At 43.2% G+C, this 21,930-nt stretch overlaps 1 protein-coding gene across 1 annotated transcript in view; it reads left to right on the top strand.

The window, feature by feature from the left end:
• The first annotated feature begins 339 nt into the window (after positions 1 to 339).
• The window catches only part of CNTLN (centlein), a 537,174-nt gene continuing 515,583 nt past the window's right edge, over positions 340 to 21,930 (top strand). Inside the window, exons 1-2 of the mRNA XM_069766280.1 lie at positions 340 to 487; positions 3,999 to 4,099. Of these exons, the coding sequence (XP_069622381.1) occupies positions 4,013 to 4,099 (87 nt within the window). The 5' untranslated portion in view covers positions 340 to 487; positions 3,999 to 4,012. The remainder of the gene's footprint in view (positions 488 to 3,998; positions 4,100 to 21,930) is intronic.

Genomic DNA, 21,930 nt, shown 5'->3' with positions numbered 1-21,930 from the left:
TTCCATAGGGTTTACATGTTACTGTAAACGCTATGGAAACTGCTGCGGACCCGCAGCATCAAAATCGCGGCGGTTCCGCGGTAAAAACCGCTAAGTGTGAATATAGCCTAAGGGAGAGTGTGATTTCCAGGCTTGCTCTATACCGGCTGTGTGACGGCTTTTTTCCCCAACTGAAGATCTCCGCTCTCTCACAAGCCTGTGACAACCGCTGAGTAACCATAAACAATTTGCGCTCAGCCAATCACCACTGTCGTCGCTCAGTGACTCGAGGAAGGTAGCTGAAACGTGATTGGTGACCAAAGCAGAGAGTGGCTTGTGATTGGCTGCATAGAGGCGGGCAGGACGAGCGGGGAAATGGTCGCACCGAGTCCTGGAAATGCGGCTTCCGGCTGGTGCTGAGCTGTATGTTCTGCTCTGCCTCCTCTTGTAACGGCGCCGCCGCTGCTGCACGGACCGGTACCGCATGACATTGCTATTATAGAGCGAGGTATTGTGATAGCACTCGGGAAATAAGGGGGCCCGCGTGTATACGAGCTGTGTGCACGGCATATGTCCGATAACCGCTACCTGGACGGGAAGGATTCTTCCTGCCCCCAATCTTTTAAACTGTATGTTCACACTGAGTTTTTGATCAGCAGTTTGGAACATTGAGAAAACCAGGAAAAGAGCTGTCATGTCACCTGCAGAATGCAAAGCTGTTAGCGCATGTTCTCGCTGATTTTCCAGCTGTTAGCGCATGTTCTCGCTGCTTTTTCCAGCTGTTAGCGCATGTTCTCGCTGCTTTTTCCAGCTGTTAGCGCATGTTCTCGCTGATTTTCCAGCTGTTAGCGCATGTTCTCGCTGATTTTCCAGCTGTTAGCGCATGTTCTCGCTGCTTTTTCCAGCTGTTAGCGCATGTTCTCGCTGCTTTTTCCAGCTGTTAGCGCATGTTCTCGCTGATTTTCCAGCTGTTAGCGCATGTTCTCGCTGATTTTCCAGCTGTTAGCGCATGTTCTCGCTGCTTTTTCCAGCTGTTAGCGCATGTTCTCGCTGCTTTTTTCCAGCTGTTAGCGCATGTTCTCGCTGCTTTTTTCCAGCTGTTAGCGCATGTTCTCGCTGCTTTTTCCAGCTGTTAGCGCATGTTCTCGCTGCTTTTTCCAGCTGTTAGCGCATGTTCTCGCTGCTTTTTCCAGCTGTTAGCGCATGTTCTCGCTGCTTTTTCCAGCTGTTAGCGCATGTTCTCGCTGCTTTTTCCAGCTGTTAGCGCATGTTCTCGCTGCTTTTTCCAGCTGTTAGCGCATGTTCTCGCTGCTTTTTCCAGCTGTTAGCGCATGTTCTCGCTGCTTTTTCCAGCTGTTAGCGCATGTTCTCGCTGCTTTTTCCAGCTGTTAGCGCATGTTCTCGCTGCTTTTTCCAGCTGTTAGCACATGTTCTCGCTGCTTTTTCCAGCTGTTAGCGCATGTTCTCGCTGCTTTTTCCAGCTGTTAGCGCATGTTCTCGCTGCTTTTTCCAGCTGTTAGCGCATGTTCTCGCTGCTTTTTCCAGCTGTTAGCGCATGTTCTCGCTGCTTTTTCCAGCTGTTAGCGCATGTTCTCGCTGCTTTTTCCAGCTGTTAGCGCATGTTCTCATTGCTTTTTCCAGCTGTCAGTGCATGTTCTCTGATGGGCAAGAAAAATTGAAAGTGCAAAGAAGAAAATTGGCTGTGGTGTTAAGGGGTTAATGAGTATTATGGCTTTATTTAAAGGATAATTTCTTGGTAAAGTAGCAAACAGTACAATCCTAATATAAACAAGGACATCTGTCAATAGGAAGAACCCTCCTAAACCGTTTATTGGCTGTAGGTCACAGGATGCTAGATAAAATGATACCTTGATATCTGCACTCTGATGTTTTATTCCATGTTTATTTTTTTCAGACATGTAAAGACTGACAGTCTGCTCTCCTGCTCTACATGTCTCATGCTAAAATAAAGGGAGCCAGATTATAAGTCAATGTGTGGGAGCACGTGTACACACTGGCCATTAACCCCTTAAGGACCAAGCCACTTTGTAGGTTAATGTCCGGCCCATAGATCTTAACAGCTCATTTACATATAAGAAAAATGTGGATTTCTCTGGTATACAACATCAGATCGCAGATATCAAGGTATCATTTTATTCAGCCTTCTATGAATACTTACATGCCGTTATAGATGACTTAGTAGGATTGGTCCCACTGACAGATGATTACCTTTAAAATATTGTGTTCATACCTTCGTCATTCCAATCCGGTGGGCGCCACCTCTGCAGCTGAGACTGGCATAGCCAATGCTTGTTTATATGGCTGAATATGGGTACATGGCCCCCTTATGCTGTCTGTGGGAGTGTTGGCCATGCAGGTGGTATGGGTAGACTTCTGGGGTCCAGATGACACGTGATAGGAGCCACACTGCTTTCCACCGTTACCCAATCTAAATCCCTGGCTTGCTCTTACGCCACTAAAGGACATCATAAATGGAGCATGATCCAGTGTTAAGAAGCCGTAGCACATCGTGTGTGCAAATGCATTTGTTGATTCACTCAAACCTATGTATAATTTTTCACACTAAAATTAGAAAAAAAGTCCAAAGCACATAAATAGCCCCGGGTACAAGATATGGTCATTTTTATTTACAGTTTAACTAGAATTATTATTTTTCTTTTTGGATTGCTGAATATACATTAAGTGGAAATATGCTAGGTTCTACAGAACAGGAGGAGGACTTGGTTATTCTGGTTACAAGTAAGCTGAGCAGCAGCACTCAATGTCAAGCAGCAGCTGCAAAAGCAAACAGGATTTAAGGATGTATAAAAAGAGAGAGAAAATCCCACGATCCCAACATATTGTTACCCCTTTATAAACCACAGGTGAGGCCACATCTAGAATATGGGATACAGTTTTGGGCTCCACATTTTAAAAAGGATATTCAGAAGTTAGAATCAGTTCAAAGGTGGGCACTAGATTATTACAAGGGATGGATGACCTCTTGTATTATGAGATGTTGGGAAAAGTTGGGCTTGTTTAGCTTAGAACAATGGTGTCTCAGAAGAGATCTCATTTACATATATAAATGTGTGGTCAATACAAAGGACTGGCACATGACTTATTCCTTCTAAAGACCATACTGAGGACTATGGGGACGCTCATTACGGGTGGAGGAAAGGCGATTCCGGCAGATAAACAGGAAAGGGTTCTTTACAGTTAGAGCAGTCAGACTGTGGAATGCCGACCACAGAAGGTAGTAATGGCTGACACTATAGCAGCTTTTAGAAAAGGGCTGGACGATTTTTTCCCCCAACAAATGGCATTGTGGATTCTATATAATCTAGTGATGGAGTAATGTGTAACTGGTGGGGAGGTTGAACTTGATGGACCTAGGTCTTTTTTTTCCTATATAATTATTGTGGGGTGGATTCCATCTCTCTGATAGCCATGTGGATGCACACAAGCACAGGGTTTTTATATCAAAGCAGAATAAAGTTTATTGTCCTTCATAAACTTTCCAGCTCCAAAATGGAAACCACTTTCTTCAGCACAAATGAATAAACAAAACCAGTCCTTTTCTGTGGGTAAGGTACAATAAATATAACGGTGTCACAGGACCTCAGTATATAACAGAGTATTTACCAGCTCAGTATTTCTCCAGCCTCTGCTAAGCTAACCCAGCTGCCTGTTATTAGACTTGTAAGACCTGGACAGCAGTATGGGAGCGACCTTTCCCACCAAGGCTCTTTTGGTTGCTCCTAAATGCCGAACCCAAAATCCAATCAAATAGTAACCCTCTCAGTAGCTAATGTTACTGGTACAGACTTCCTGGGACTTGCATCACTAAGGCCAGCCACCTCAGTGACGCATACCTGGCATCCAGGATGTTACCTCCTGCTTTCTTACACTATGAATTCAGATAGGTCTACTGAAAACTTATCTGATCAGTATATAATTATATTTTTCATCTGTTTATTGTAGCCCTTACTCTGTTTCATCTTTGCTGGTACCTCTAGGTGGTAGAAAAAAAATGTCTGCCAAGCAGAATGCCCAAGAACGCATACTACAACTTGAAGAAGACGTAAGCAACCTGACAGAAGAATTGTCCCAGTGCCAGGTAATTTGTGCAAATAGCGGTTAACTCAGGTTGACGTGAGAAGTATTTTCAGACCTTCAAAGGGAATCTGCCAGCAGGTCTTTTCTACCTCATCTGAGAGCAGCACAATGTAGAGGAAGAGACCCTGATTCCAATTATGTATCATTTAGTTTACTGGGTACATCAGATGTGATACAATCAGTTTTTGGATGTAGCAGAGCTGAGAAAGCTAAACCAACCCACACAGCTGATTATCTGCTTTTTATGTACATTGTATATTGACAGGAAGCTTCTAATCCGTGCTGGGGGGTGTTTGGACCAGCCTAATAAGTGACACATCGCTAAAATCAGTGTCTCAGCCCCTACTTCATACTGCCCTCAGATTACATGGCACAGACCTGCTGACAGATTCAGTTTAAAGGGGCTGTCCTATTCAAAGCAAATTTTCAGCAAGCACAGGAGCTTTCTGAATTCTAAAAGTGTGTAACTTACCCTTGTACTCGCTGGTAGGATTCAGTTCTGTTTGCTGGTCCGAGTGGTCTTGTTGTGTCTGCGAGTATCCAATTTGCAAACTTGCTTTAAATGAGAATAACTGATGGCGCCTGCTCATACCACCGTGTTAGTAGGATGATCATTTTTTTCATTGGATAGCACTTGTACCAATGATGTGTAATGGGGCAGTTCTGATCAGTGCCTTTTTCTCATACTGATTTAGCTTGAGAAAAAAGTTGCAGTATGCCGCAATTTGGCGTGTAAATCGGTCTAGACTGAATGGGTGCATGGAATTCATCAGACAGCACTTGGGTGACATCTGAGTGCAGTCAGATTTCCATGCACTCACAGAATAGAGAAAATGGAGACATTTTTGATCTCCATCTTCTCACCAAGAGAATCTAATCACACTGTGCTGACACTCGGATCAAACTCTGAGCATAGTGTCATTAGCATAATCACCCTCAGAAATGTTAGGAAATCTTAACCCTAGAACGCATACCCATAGAAATCTACACATTCACGCACCTGGGGCCTTTTAGGCCTGTTTACAATTATCATGGAATAACTCAAATAAAAATACTTTTCAAAGTTTATTGCAAAGTAAGGATGCATTCCCACTAGCGCAGGGGTCCGCCAGGACGGGATTCTGTAAAGGATCTGACCTCCTGGTGACCCCAGCTAAGGCTGGCGGACGCATACCTGGGGCCTCGCAGGCCTGCCAGGTTACTTCTTTTCTATTTTCTGTAAAATTACTTTAGTTAGAATTTTGAAACTCTAGGTATTCCTCAGGTATATAGCTGTTAGTAATTTCCAGTTCTTCATATATTTTTATGTTATAGGCATTTCGGTATAACAACCTTTTTTGGGACTACCCCATATTCACGCACCTGGGGCCTTTTAGGCCTGTGTGCAAATAACACGGAATAACTCAAAAATACTTTTCAAAATTTATTTTACAATTGCAAGGTAAGGATGCATTCCAACTAGCGCTGGGGTCCGCCAGGAGGGGATCCGTAATGGATCTGACCTCCTGGTGATCCATTATTGATCCCCTTCTGGCGAACCCCAGTGCTACTGGGAACACAGCCTAAGATGTGTATATTTCAAAACATAATTATGTGCATAAAACAACAAAAAAGTAAGTAAACGGGCACGCCAAATATAGGCATTCTATATGCAATTTTTTTATGAAAACATTTTTTGGTTTGAAAACACAAAAAGGCACAGTAAAACCAAAAACACTCTGTTGCAAAAATATCACAGTGGACAGCAAGTGCTAGTAAAAAGATGGAAAAAACAGGGTATTTGGTTGATACGTTTTTTGCAAAAAATGTATATTAAGCCGCTCTACCAAACGTCAAGGTATACCTATATCAGAGCAGTCCTAACTAATGTATGTAATCCCTATCTGATGTATTTAAAACCTGGTCATATGTACAATACCTATATGAGCAGGATTCAGAAAAGGAATGTCCATGTGGACACGCTGGACAGAACGGCTCCTGTGCGCACAGCTCAAAAAAAGAGTGAACAAGCCCTTATACCTTGACGTTTGGTAGAGCGGCTTAATATACATTTTTTGCAAAAAACGTATCAACCAAATACCCTGTTTTTCCATCTTTTTACTAGCACTTGCTGTCCACTGTGATATTTTTGCAACAGAGTGTTTTTGGTTTTACTGTGCCTTTTTGTGTTTTCAAGTCTCTTGGTGGTGTGAACACCAAGGGCTTGTTCACTGTGTGCGCAGCTCATGTGTTCTGGTTTCACAAACATTTTTTGGTTGTAGCAAACTTGGTGCAGGAATATTTATTTGTAACTTTACATATTCCCCTGACAATTCTCGGATATTATTTTTTTGGCTGAATGTTCCTTGCATACATTTTGTCCGCAAGTAGAACAGAAACACTCCGATTTTCTTTCCTTCTTTGCTGGACAAATATAGCAGCGCTTTCTTTTTTTTTCCCCTTTGCTCTGAATGTTCCAGAAAGCGTATTCCATATCGGATCATTGCCTCCGTAATTTGCCTTGATAAGCATATCATGCTTCTTCTCTCCATCATAGTAGGCATAAAAAGTTCATAACAAAGTTCTGTCAAAAATAGACGTCTCTTGTCTTTCCTGTTGGCATGGAATTCTGGATTAGTTTGACAATAAACAATGTAGCTATTGAGGGCTGACACATCAAGGATATTGGAAAAAAGGGCAACAGGCCAACGTTTAGTCTGCCTTTTGCATAAATACTCTCCAATCATTTTGTCCATCTTGTCGACACCTCCTTTTGTCTTATTATAATGCAGTATGATTTCAGGTTTTTTTTCCTGTCATTGGTGTCAATACTTCCATCATGATGCATTGTACTCAGTAATATCACAGATTTTTCTTTCTTGGCTTTATAAGACACCATTGTTGTTTGAATGCAGAAACTGAATACACTTTTAGATTGTTCGCTGTGCATTGTGCTTCATGATTGGAGGAATTTTGCGGCGGTTTGGCCTCATAGTACCAACAAGTGTAAGTTGCTTTTGAAGCAAAATGTTGGCCATTTCAAAATTGTTAAAGTAATTATCCATTGTAATATTTTTTCCTGAATTGAAAATTGGTAGAGCAAGTGTTTTTACTGTCGGAACATAGGTCTTTCTGGACTGGAGCATCAGCTTCTTTGCCACAGTAAATCAGACCATTCATCCCATAATAGCTTGCTGAATCGCACATCCAGAAAATTTTTATGCCATACTTAGCTGGCTTGCTGGGCATATAGCAATAGCAGAGTCATAAAAGTTCTTCCCCAGCAACAATACAGACAAAAAGACTGAGTATCACATGTAAACCTAGTACAGGCCTAAAAGGCCCCAGGTGCGTGAATATGGGGTAGTCCCAAAAAAAGGTTGTTATACCGAAATGTCTGTAACATAAAAATATATGAATAACTGGAAATTACTAACAACTATATACCTGAGGACCTAGATTTTCAAAATTCTAACTAAAGTACTTTTACAGAAAATAGAAAACAAGTAACCTGGCAGGCCTGCGAGGCCCCAGGTATGCGTTCCAGCGTTAATCTGAATGTGTCACCAAAAAACGTTAATTTAATTTTTTAAATAATTGAAATAAACACTAGGGGGAACAGCTGAAAACCTAGTGTACTGCTAGCTTGCTTTACAGCTGCAGTAAATGTGGGCGGGATCTGCTGATGTGTGATGTCACTCCTCCCCTTGCTGTCTGTAAAAGGGGGGGTTAAAGTTTAGGATCACAGTGCAGCACCATTTTGTTTAACTGAAGTGAAAAGTGAAATGGCGCCCCTTCCCTGCTGTGCAATATAAGCATGCATGGAATAAATGCAACTCCTTTTTTGGGGGCAGGAGGAGGTCGGGGAGATTTACTACACTTGTATGGTAAAAATGACCTGGTAACTTGGTTCTCCAGTATGATTACGGAGATGCCTAACGTGTATTGACTTTTTTTTTTTTTCAATTTAATGTTAATACAAAATCAGAAGTTTAAAAAAATATATATAAAAATCTGGTTTGTGGCACTATATTTGTCATGTAACACTTTTTTTATTTTCTATTCGCCACGACAGCACCCACTAGAGAGAGGGGATCCGCCCCTAGGAACAGGAAACCTACAGAGAGATAAAAGGGGCGGCCCCCCCTCGCTCCTCAGTTGGTTTCCTGTTCCTAGAAGGGAACCCACAGAGAAGCTCTATGGTGCTAAGAAGAGGAAAACCTGCCTGGGCTACCGCCTGTACCGTCTCTGCTGAGCGACAGGGGTCCCAGAGCAGGTAGACAGTGTCGGGGGAATGTTCCTGCGGGCTCCCCCCTCATCTGGTGCGGCTGACAGGAAAGCCTGAAGGTGCCAACGGTCTCCCTGCTGGGACACAGTTGGATAAGTGCTGACAATTGCATGGTGCAGTGTGGATACCTGCGGTGGTGCCCTCCTGAGTGGAGCTGAGCGGCGGATGGCGTCCCCGGTCGGAGTCTTCCCTCCTGTCCCTCCAAGGTAAGAGGCGACATGGTGGTGGATGCAGCGCTTTCAGCGGCGTGTTCCGGTATACAGCAGACGCGGGCGCATGCGCAGTAGCGTCGGCGTCCCCGGAAAGAAAGCTTGAACTTCCGGGGTCGCGAGGTCGGAGTACTATTTCCGGGGGAACCGCCATATTGGATTCCCCCATGCGATCCCAGTGTCCTGACGCCAGACTTGTGAGTAGAAAAAAAAAAAAAAAGAAGGGGGATGTGTGCAGGAGTGGCTACACTATAAAAGTAAGGATTAGGAGTGCAGTCAGTGTGCATTATGTCGTCCCAAGAGGAGGTCCGTATGCACCCCATGGAAGAGCCACTAGTACCTAGTAGTGAAACCAGAAAAAAGAGCAGTGGACACTCTAAAATAAGTGACTCCACTGACAAATCGGGAAGGAAATCGTCCCGTTCCACATCCCAGACTAAGGCAACCCTGCAGCCGGTAAAATTAATACGCTGGGTGAGTGTATATATAGCTTCACTGAAGCTTATATTGATTCCTTTGCTTATATTATTTCTAGGCAAAGAGGACGGGGAAGAGTAAGCACAAACAATGTGCTATATGTACCGAACCCCTGCCTGACTCCTATCTTAAAAATCTGTGTCAGACATGTATAGATAACACCTTACGGCAGGAGGAATCGGTTAAGATGAATGACATACGGCTCATAATTCGGGAAGAACTTCAGTCGTTAGGAGGCGGTTCTTCCTCAGTTAATATGGAGAAAAGGAAAAGAAGAGTATCCCCACCTAAAGCTGACACGTCAGCAGAGAGTGGGGAGGTCGACTTAGAGGTCTCTCAGCTGTCCGATTCTTCAGAGGAAGAAGACTTTGTTTGTTTTCCAACAGAAGGCATAAACAACTTAGTCAAATCAGTGAGAAATACAATGGGGGTATCTGAGTCAAAAGAACCCCAGACACCACAGGAAGTCATGTTTGCTGGTCTTTCCCAACGGAAAGGCCACGTGTTTCCAATAAACCAGGCCATAAAAGACCTCGTTAAGAAGGAGTGGGGTAAAGGTCAAAAGGGGTTTGTGCCAATATCCTGTAAAAGGCGCTACCCCTTCGATGACGAAGATTTGAGTACCTGGACCAAAATACCGAAGGTTGATGCGGCAGTTGCATCTACATCTCGCCGTTTTTCCTTGCCCGTGGAGGATGCAGGTTCCTTATCAGATCCCATGGACCGAAAATCAGATGCGCTCCTTAAAAAATCGTGGGAGGCCTGTGTCACGGCATTCAAGCCGGCAATTTCAGCCACATGTACTAGCAGGTCAATGCTAGTCTGGCTGGATCAGCTGGAGCAAAATATTAAAAATGGTGTATCCAGGGAAAAGTTACGAGCATCTATCCCTTTGATCAAGGGTGCGGCTGCCTTTATATCTGATGCCTCTATTGACTCCCTACGACTTGCGGCCAGAACAGGTAATCTCTCCAATACGGCTAGGCGTGCTTTATGGCTAAAAAACTGGAAGGGAGATGCCCAGTCTAGATCCAAATTATGTGCCATACCCTGTCAGGGTGAGTACCTTTTTGGAACAGTCCTTGATGATATACTCACTAAGGCAGGTGAAAGGAAAAAAGGATTCCCTAATCCCTTTATTCCGTCTTACAGAAGGGCGTTCAGGAAGCCACCATTCGGAAAGAGGGGAGGCTTCAGAGACAGATGGAACAATAAGGATTTTAAACAAAAAGGAAACTTGTTTAATAAACGTCCATTCAAGCCAGCCGACAAATTCCATTAACTATATTCCTCCAGTGGGTGGAAGGCTAAAACAGTTTAGGCAACAATGGGAAGAGATAACAATTAATCCATGGGCTATTAAATTAATATCTTCAGGGCTCACATTAGACTTTATTAGAACTCCTCCGGATTCCTTCCTCCTTACCACCTTAAGATCCAGGCCTCAGCAAGAGGCACTTGAAACAGAGGTTAAAACCCTCCTACGCAAACAAGTCCTAGTGGATGTCCCATCTTCCCAGATGGGGAGAGGATTTTATTCTCCCTTGTTTCTGATTAGTAAGCCGGATGGCTCTTTCAGAACCATAATTAATTTAAGAAAGCTGAATTCCTTTATAAGACCTAAAACATTCAAGATGGAATCCATTCGTTCAGCTATAAAAAATCTATTTCCAAACTGCTACATGGTAGTATTGGATCTTAAGGATGCTTACTATCATATTCCTATACATCATTTATACCAGCAGTTTCTTCGGGTAGCAGTTTGTATAGAGGGACAAATTCGTCATCTACAATATAAGGCGATGCCCTTCGGGTTATCTATGGGCCCCAAGGGTTTTTACAAAATTGCTATTGGAAGTAATGTCTTTCTTAAGAGTAAAGGATACTTTAGTCATTCCATATCTAGATGACCTATTGATTGTAGGTAAAGACCCCCTACAGTGTGAGCAGAGGTTACGGGAAGTAGTGTTTTCCTTGCAATCCCTGGGTTGGCTGGTTAATTGGGAAAAATCTAGACTTCAGCCTGTAAAGTGTCAGAAATTCCTTGGACTCCTTCTAGATTCAGCTGACCAGATTTGTAAGCTGCCCGAGGATAAGAAAATCTCCATAGTTGATAAGGTATCCTTAGCAATAAAAAATCGTAGTATGTCACTCAGACAGAGCATGTAATTACTAGGTTCTCTGACATCGTGTATTCCTGCGGTCCAGTGGGCACAGGCTCATACTAGGCTTCTACAAAAATTTATATTGGAGGAAGACATCAAGAATAGAGGCTGTCTGGATAGGACAGTTTATCTAACAACGGAAGTATTACACTCTCTTAAGTGGTGGTTAAATCAGAAAAACCTTTCAAAAGGGGTTCTTTGGGTAATTTCCCCCTCTAGTATAGTGACCACAGATGCTGGGCCTAAAGGCTGGGGTGCACATTTTCAGGATCAGTGGGTTCAGGATCTTTGGTCTAGTTCGGAACTTGATAGTTCTTCGAATGTCAAAGAGTTGAGGGCGATATATTATTCCCTACTTCACTTTCTTCCTCAGCTCAGCGGCTCTCACACAAGAGTGTTCTCCGACAACACCACGGCGGTAGCTTACTTGAACCATCAAGGAGGTACGCGGTCGGACAGACTCAGGGGGCTGGCATCAGACATCATGGAATTAGCAGAAGGTCATCTGCTATCACTGTCAGCAGTGCACATCAGGGGCACAGACAATTTTCGTGCAGATTTTCTGAGCCGTCACACCCTTCATCAAGGAGAATGGATGCTAAACAGAAAAATTTTCAAGATGATAACAGCTCGATGGGGTGTTCCTCAAATAGACTTGTTTGCCACAAGAGCCAACCGACAGGTCAGGGTGTTTGCCTCTCTAAACAGGGAGGACGAGCCGGACATACTCGATGCCCTCCAAGTACCATGGACTTTCGACCTGTCATATGCTTTTCCTCCATGGAATCTACTGCCTTTGGTAATAAGAAAAATAAGGGAAGAAAGAGCAAAAATTCTATTAATAGCCCCGTTCTGGCCCAAAAGGCCATGGTTCTCATGGCTGAGGGCGATGTCAGTGTCGGACCCGTGGATTCTGCCTCAGTCCAGGGACTTGCTCTCTCAGGGTCCGTTCCTTCATCCTCAGGCAAAGGGCATGAATTTAACTGCATGGAGTTTGAAAGGCGGTTACTAAATCTCAGGGGGTTTTCTAGTGGGTTAATAGATACTCTGATGAAAAGCAGAAAACCTTCAACTACCAGGATTTATGTTAGAATTTGGAGAAAATTTCTTCAATTTCATACTACACAACTTTCAGCTGAAATTCCTATATTTCCAATATTGGAATTTCTACAAAAAGGTCTGGAATTAGGTCTTTCCGTAAGCACTCTGAAGGTTCAGGTGTCAGCCTTAGGAGCTCTGTTTAATTATGATGTTGCAGGTAATAGATGGATATCTCGGTTTATATCTGCCTGTGAGAGATCAAAACCAATTAGCATACCTCGGGTTCCTCAGTGGGATCTATCGATAGTCCTAAATGCATTGACACAACCACCTTTTGAGCCTCTCCATGCAGCCTCACTAAAGAATATTTCTTTAAAAACGGTATTATTAGTGGCATTAGTTTCTGCTAGAAGAGTTAGTGATCTTCATGCATTATCTATAGATCCTCCCTTTTTGGTGGTAACATCAGATAGGATACTTTTAAAAACAGATCCGTGTTATCTCCCTAAGGTGGCCTCTACCTTTCATAGATCCCAAGAGATCTTGCTACCTACCTTTTATGAGAACCACTCAACTCCAGAAGAAGATAGACTTCACACCCCAGATGTAAAAAGGACTGTCTTAGCCTATTTAGAGAGAACTAGGGACTGGAGGAAGAGTAGGGCTCTCTTTGTGTCTTTCCAGGGTAAAACCAAGGGTGCCAGAGTGATAAAGAACACATTATCTCGCTGGATCAGAGAAGCCATAATCTTGGCGTATAAAGTGGGAGGAAAAGATCCTCCAATGCATGTAGGAGCGCACTCTACAAGAGCCTTGTCGACTTCCTGGGCAGAAAGGGCAAATGTACCAATAGACCTTATATGAAAGGCTGCAACTTGGTCTTCACCTAACACCTTCTATAAGCATTATAGATTAGATCTATCCTCTGCTTCTGACCTGACCTTCGGTGTATCGGTCCTTGACTCAGTAAACCCACCCAGTCTATAGTCTCTGTAATTCTCTCTAGTGGGTGCTGTCGTGGCGAATAGAAAATACCGGATTACTTACCGGTAATGCTCTTTTATAGAGCCCACGACAGCACCCGTTCACATCCCTCCCTTTTCTGTATATAGTTGCACATGGTGCTTTTTTGGTGAGGTGTAAATATTAGAAAGATGTAGTATGAGGTTGTAAATATGTATATATATATGTATATACCTGAACCTGTTAACTAAAACCTGGCGGTTCCTCCTATTCTCTGTAAAACAACTGAGGAGCGAGGGGGGGCCGCCCCTTTTATCTCTCTGTAGGTTTCCTGTTCCTAGGGGCGGATCCCCTCTCTCTAGTGGGTGCTGTTGTGGGCTCTATAAAAGAGCATTACCGTTAAGTAATCCGGTATTTTTCTGTCAATAAAGATACTTTAGGGCTTGTTTTTTGCATGGTGAACTGACTTTATTTTAGGGCACACTAGATCTTTTGATTGATTGTTATTGCTTTTTACTATTTTTCTCCTTAAGGGTATGTTTCCACGTTCAGGACACGCTGTGTTTGACGCTGCGTTGAGCTGCAGCGTCAAACACGCAGCGTCCAGATGTTACAGCACAGTGGAGGGGATTTCATGAAATCCCGTCTCCACTATGCATTAAAAGACGCATGTGGCAGACCCGCGGAAGCGGACATGCGGCGCGTCTTTTAAGAATGCGGCATGTCCTTACATTGCTGAAACAACGCAAGGACAACGCAGGTGACCTGCCAGTGACCTCAGGTGCAGATTTGGTCAGGATTTTACCAGCATAAAATCCTAATGCAATCCTGAACGTGGACACATACCCTAAGGCATTTGCTATAACAGTTTGATAGAACAGACTTTTATGAATATGGTGATACCATATTTTTTTTAATGTGGTAAAAAGGAAGAGGAAATATATTTTATTTTTACTTTTTTATTTTTTATTATTTTTTTTAATTTTACTTCTTTTGGGGGACTTGAACCTCATCCTTGAATTCACTTCATTTGATTTCATGCAACGGTGAGAACTACTAATGCCAGGCTGCTGACCTGTTCTCACTGCTGGAAGAAGATCTTTACGAATGTGGCAGTACCACATTTTTATTTTTTTTCAGAGAAGCAAAATTTATTTGAATTTTATTTTTTTCTATGTGCATATATATATTTTTTTTAAATGTATTTTTTCACAGCAGAGCACAGTTAGGCTGGTTTCACAATAGCGTTCGGCAGGGTTGCGGATGGCAGCCTTCTTCCTCAGTGAAGCCCCGCCCACTGCCACACCTCCTTCAGCTCCGCCTACGTCTGCATGCATCCTGCGTACCCTAACATTGGGTACGCAGGCCATGCGGATGCCTCCGCATACGTCGTTTTGACGCTGCGCTGAACTGCGTCGAACGCAACCTGCTGCATTTTGTTGCGGTCGGCACAGCATCAAAATGATGCTTGCGAAGGCTAGGTGAGAGGTTCTGGACTGATGTGTAAGAGGTAAATGGAAGTTATTCTGCTCTTTCTGGATTCAAGACAATCTAATGATAAAGGTTCTTATGTATGGTTGTTCTGAAGGAGTCGGTGTTACTCTGAAACACGTTGACAAACATACATTCACTTTTATCATTGGATTGTTGTGAATTCAGAAAGTGCAGAATAACCTTCCATTTTTCTTGACACTTAATTCCTTAAATTACAGTATATACTCGAGTATAAGCTGACCCGAGTATAAGCTGAGGCACCTAATTTTGCCACGAAAAACTGGGAAAACTTATTGACTCGAGTATAAGCCTGGTATGCATTGTCCCCTAATCACTATCCTGGTATGCATGGCTCCCCGTCCTTGTGGGCATGGCTCCCCGTCTGCATGGCTCCTTATCCCCTATCCTTGTAGGCATGGTTCCTATAAAAAAAAAACACATCCTACTTACCTTCCCTGCGTGCCCTCTCTGAATATTTACTCCACGCCCATGGGAGTGGAGAGGGGTGAATATTCATTACCTTAATAAGCGGGGGACTCATGATCGCTCGGCAGGAAGAGCTGCTGTTGCCGTAACGAGATGCAGCGAGGGCGCGCAGGAATGGTAAGTAGGATGTGTGCTGGAAGCCGGCGACTGTAGCTGTAACTGCGCGCTATAAGAGAAATGAATACTCACTGCCAGCTTAGTGAATATTCATTTCTCTTTAGCAGCCGGCACAGTTACAGCTGCAGCCGCCGGCTCCTGCCTCTGTGACCCGCCTCTCGCCCGCCGTCTTTCTGGGACTATGACTCGTGTATAAGCTGAGGGGGGTGTTTCAGCACACAAAAAAATGTGTTGAAAATCTCGGCTTATACATGAGTATATATGGTAAGTTTTATAGCGCGCCATTGCTGTATCCAATACTCATCGTGGCTGAATACGGACATTCACAGTGCTGATGTAGGTGGCGATACCTGATTGTGGACTATTAAGTTATGTTCCCACTATGAATTTTTGGTGAATTTTTGATGCTGTGTATTGCAGGCACGGCAGGATTTTAAACCTTTACAGCGTAATGTGTGACCAATGGTTTTCTTGGTGACAGTGGTCACAGCTGCCTTGAGATCATTAACCATTTCCCCCCTGTGTAGTTTTAGGCTGATTTCTCATCTTCCTCATGATCAAGGATACCCCACAAGGTGAGATTTTGCATGGTGCCCCAAATCGATGTTGATTGACAGTCTTTCTGTATTTCATTGCACCAACAGTTGTCTCCTTCTCACTCAGCATCTTACTTATGGTTTTGTAGCCCATTCCAGCTTTATGCAGGCCTATGATCTTGTCCTTGGCATCCTTATAAAGCTCTTTGGTCTTGCCCATGTTGTAGAGGTTAGAGTCTGACTGATTAATTGAGTTTGTGGACAAGAGTCTTTTATAAAGGTGGCTATGTAAGACAGCTGTCTTTAATGCAGGTAACGAGTTGATTAGGAGAGTCTAACTGGTCTGTAGGAGCCAGAACTCTTAATGGTTGGTAGGGGATGTAATACTTATTTCTCACTGCAAAATGCAAATAAATTTATATAATTTATACAATGTGATTTTCTGGATTTTATTTTTGATATTCTATCTCTGTGTTGAAATTAACCTACCCTTAAAATTAAAGACGGTTCATGTCTTTGTCAGGGGGCAAACTTACAAAATAAGCAAAGCAAGGGATCAAATACTTATTTCCCCCCTGTATTATAATTCTTATTTATGGTTATATTAATAATTGTATCACTTAATATTGAGCAGAATTAAGTATGCTGACATCCTCCTATATATCATTTGAACCAGAATACAGCCCCTTCTACATAATGTATGAGCCCCCCAACAACCCCTTATTAGAGTTGAGCGAACTTCTTTGTGTCCATGCTTATTCGGCAAGCTATAGCACTTACCGAATAAGCTGCAGCGGGAATCCGGATACATGGAGCGCACCGACTGATCAGCTGTTCTACTCCACAGCTGCATGTGTCGCAGCTATGTCACTATCACAGCACATGCATGCTTGTGTGTTGGGCTGTCCATGCATGTGCTGTGATGGTGACACAGCCGTGACACATGCAACTGCGGCGCTGATCAGCCGGCACGCTCCTTGTATCCGGGTTCCCTCTGCAGCTTATTCGGTAAGCGCTATAGCTTGCCGAATAAGTGGGGACCCAGACCAGCCTGCCCCATATTCGGCATGAGCCCCACACCAGCCTGCCCCATGTGCGGCATGAGCCCCACACCAGCCTGCCCCATGTGCGGCATGAGCCCCACACCAGCCTGCCCCATGTGCGGCATGAGCCCCACACCAGCCTGCACCATGTGCGGCATGAGCCCCACACCAGCCTGCCCCATGTGCGGCATGAGCCCCACACCAGCCTGCCCCATGTGCGGCATGAGCCCCACACCAGCCTGCCCCATGTGTGGCATGAGGCCCCCTTATCCTCAAATGACGTCATCACATCAGCTGTTTCACATGTTGATTAGTGGAGGAAGTGGCCGGATTCCCCTCCTCCACCAAAGAAGTCAGCGCAAATGGAGTTAGCGAGCTTGCGGGAACGGTGCGGTGCTTGGGCCGCACTTTGCCCAGGTCTGCCCTCGAGGAGTGGTAGTGGTCTCTGAGCGAGCCAGGACCTGGACAGGCGGATAACTGTCATCTTTGTGTTTTGCCTCATTACACTTTTCCATTGTAGAGCCAATGCTGTGTATAGTGCGGGAACAATAGGTAGATTTTGAGCAGCTCCGGTCCTCTTGTAGCGCGCGCGTGGCTGCTGTTCAACCTGCCGTACTTTGCAGCGCAACAAAGGAACAATGACTCTTCTTTTGGCAATGTCCTATTTTTTTTTTTATTGTGCGTATATCTGCTTTCCTAACCCGAACCATTGAGTAAACAGGTAGCTGCCATAAACGATTACAAAGAACGCCTTTTCTTCTTCTATAATCAGAATGTGCACGAAGACGTCTGTGATCTCAATCTTCCAAACTTTCTTTAAACTGCCAGAGCCTGAATAACAATCCAGTCTCAGTGGTACGGCTGCGTGCCTAAGCGTCCCTCCTTTGTCAGTTTCCATTCCACAGTAACTCCTTCTTTAGCTGCATCCATTATTAATGGGAACAACACAAAGGGAAATTCTTTAAATGGAAATGATGAAAGGGAAATGTTCTCTGATTTATTCTAATTCAATATGATGATGCGCCTGGTGGATGAACTGCCGGAGCCGCCGGTAGCGGGTGACATTCACAGCTGCTGCCTCACTTTATCTAATAGACTCAGTTTTATCTGCAAACTGTCTTCTGTTTATTTCTGGGCGCCGATAACGCATATTATTTTGCAAATAATGTCATTCAGAGAAAGACTTGTGAAATGGTTTAGTCTCGTGTATAGAAAAAAAAAGTAGTGAAAAATGAAATTCTTAAAAAAATAAAAAAATTGAAGCTTGACTAAACATATAATGACTTTGCCATTAACAAAATATATTTCTAAGAAATGTTGTATTTTCTTAAAATCTCTTCTGACTGTGTAGTAACGCCTTTAAAAAAAAAATGTCTTGTCTTTTTTTTTTCGCAGCATCCCAGGAGCTATAATACTTTTATTAAAGCAGCTACCGTATATATGGACAGTTTTTTTTTTTTTCTTTTTCAGGATTTGTTAGTGGCAGCTCTTTGAACGTACTCATCACTTGTTACCAAACTTTTATTCTTTATATGGGGAAATAGAAAAAAAAATAGCATTTCTATTTTGAGTTTTTTTACACTATAAATATGCTGAACAAATAGAGTGGTACCTTTTATTCTGTGAGTCGACATGATTATCGGGATGCCAAATTTATATAGTTTTGTGTTCTACTTTTGTACAACAAATACACTGTTTTAAAAAGTTTTGTGTCGCTATATTCTGAGACATGTTATGTCAATGGACCCATATGAATGCGTATTTCTGCATAACAAAATATATTTTTCATTGGTCCTGTGATTTTTTTTTTTTTTTTTGGTCACTTTTAATTACATTTTATTAGGAGGAATGTACAATAGAAATTATAATTTTGGATTTTTTTTCCTTTTAAACACTTCACTATATACTGTAATTGAAATATTAACTTTATTCTTCAGGTCGATAAAATAATACAGAATTTATATAGCGTTTTTTTTTTATTATTTACAACTGCTATGTGCACACGTTCAGGAATTCATGCAGAAAATTCCTGTGAAAATCCGGACATTTCTGGCAGATTTCCGCATGAAATCCGCATGTGTTTTTTTGCACGTTTTTGCGCGGTTTTGATGCGGTTTTTTCAGGACCTTTCCCAATGCATTAGACAGTGGGAAAACCGCAAAAAAAACGCAAAATTAATGAGCAGGTTCATTATTTTTCCGCAATGCGTTTTTCATGCGGAAAAACGCACATCATGTGCACAGAAATTACGGATTTCATTAAAAGTGATTGGATGCTTAATGTATGCAGATTATTTGCGGTTTCATAGCGTTTTTATAGCGCAAAAACGCTAGAAAACCGCAAATAATCTGCAACGTGTGCGCATAGCCTAACACTCACTTGCGTGGTTCACCATTTTACAAGATCATTAACTTTTTTTTTTATTTCTCTGCAGACAAGACAAAGTTGTATGAGGCTTTATATTTTTAGGGCAATGTAGTTTTCACTGGTGCCATTTATGGTTATAAACAACTTTATTATCACATATTTAATTTTTTTCTGAGGCGTGATGAGGAAAAAACACCAATTCTAGTATTGTTTTTGTGTTTTTTTTTCTTCACTGTATGGAATAAATAATTATATAGTTTTATAACGTAGATCAATAAGATTACCGTATATACTAGAGTATAAGCCGACCCGAGTATAAGTCGAGACCCCTAATTTTGCCACAAAAAACTGGGAAAACTTAATGACTCAAGTGTAAACCTAGGGTGGAAAATGCAGCAGCTACCGGTAAATGTCAAAAGTAAAAATAGATACCAATAAAAGTAAAATTAATTGAGACATCAGTAGGTTGTGTTTTTTTAATATCCATATTGAATCAGGAGCCCCATATAATGCTCCATACAGTTCATGATGGGCCCCATAAGATGCTCCATAGGCACATTTGCCCCGTATAATGCTCCACAAATGTGGATTATGGCCCCATAAGATGCTTCATACAGATACTTGCCCCATATAATGCTGCACATGGCCGCATAAGATGCTTCATAGAGATATTTGCCCCATATAATGCTGCACATGGCCCCATACAGATATTTGCCCCATATAATGCTGCATATAGCCCCATAAGATGCTCCATACAGATATTTGCCCCATATAATGCTGCACATGGCCCCATAAGATGCTCCATACAGATATTCGCCCCATATAATGCTGCATATGGCCCCATAAGATGCTCCATACAGATAATTGCCCCATATAATGCTGCACATGGCCCCACACCGATATTTGCCCCATATAATGCTGCACATGGCCCCATAAGATGCTCCATACAGATAATTGCCCCATATAATGCTGCACATGGCCCCACACCGATATTTGCCCCATATAATGCTGCACATGGCCCCATAAGATGCTCCATACAGATATTTGCCCCATATAATGCTGCACATGGCCCCGTACAGATATTTGCCCCATATAATGCTGCACATGGCCCCATAAGATGCACCATACAGATATTTGCCCCATATAATGCTGCACATGGCCCCATAAGATGCTCCATACAGATATTTGCCCCATATAATGCTGCACATGGCCCCATAAGATGCGCCATACAGATATTTGCCCCATATAATGCTGCACATGGCCCCATAAGATGCTCCATACAGATATTTGCCCCATATAATGCTGCACATGGCCCCATAAGATGCTCCATACAGACATTTGCCCCATATAATGCTGCACATGGCCCCATACAGATATTGCCCTATATAATGCTGCACATGGCCCCATAAGATGTTCCTTACAGGTATTTGCACCATATAATGCTGCACATGGCCCCATAAGATGCTCCATACAGATAATTGCCCCATATAATGCTGCACATGGCCCCATACAGATATTGCCCTATATAATGCTGCATATGGCCCCATATGATGTTCCATGCAGGTATTTGCCCCATATAATGCTGCACATGGCCCCACACAGATATTTGCCCCATATAATGCTGCACATGGCCCCATAAGATGCTCCATACAGATATTTGCCCCATATAATGCTGCACATGGCCCCGTACAGATATTTGCCCCATATAATTCTGCACATGGCCCCATAAGATGTTCCATACAGATATTTGCCCCATATAATGCTGCACATGGCCCCATAAGATGCTCCATACAGATATTTGCCCCATATAATGCTGCACATGGCCCCATAAGATGCTCCATACAGATATTTGCCCCATATAATGCTGCACATGGCCCCATAAGATGCTCCATACAGATATTGCCCCATATAATGCTGCACATGGCCCCATAAGATGCTCCATACAGACATTTGCCCCATATAATGCTGCACATGGCCCCATACAGATATTTCCCTATATAATGCTGCACATGGCCCCATAAGATGTTCCTTACAGGTATTTGCACCATATAATGCTGCACATGGCCCCATACAGATATTTGCCCCATATAATGCTGCACATGGCCCCATAAGATGCTCCATACAGATATTTGCCCCATATAATGCTGCACATGGCCCCGTACAGATATTTGCCCCATATAATGCTGCACATGGCCCCATAAGATGCTCCATACAGACATTTGCCCCATATAATGCTGCACATGGCCCCATAAGATGCCCCATATGCTTTTGCTGCAATTAAAAAAAATCACATACTCACCTTTCAGGCCCCTGGCACTTGCTATATTCACCTGCTCCCTGTTCCACCACCGACCGCCGCTGTGTCTTCCCCGTCCTCTGCACTGACGTTCAGGCAGAGGGCGGCACATACTAATTGCGTCATCGCGCCCTCTGACCGGTGCGTCGCTGCAGGGGACGCGGAAGACGCGGCGGCGCCGACGGTGGAATGGGGAGCAGGTTAATATTATAGTTACTCACATGCTCCTGCTGTGGTCCCTGCACGTCTGTTCCCCGGCGCCGGCAGCTTCTTGTAGTGAGCGGTCACATGGTACCGCTCATTACAGTAATGAATATGCGGCTTCACCCTTATGGGAGTGGATTCGGGTCCATATTCATTACTGTAATGAG

This window comes from Ranitomeya imitator, chromosome 1 (assembly GCF_032444005.1).
Source record: "Ranitomeya imitator isolate aRanImi1 chromosome 1, aRanImi1.pri, whole genome shotgun sequence".
NCBI lineage: Eukaryota > Metazoa > Chordata > Amphibia > Anura > Dendrobatidae > Ranitomeya > Ranitomeya imitator.
This window is presented reverse-complemented; position numbering and strand designations above follow the sequence as displayed.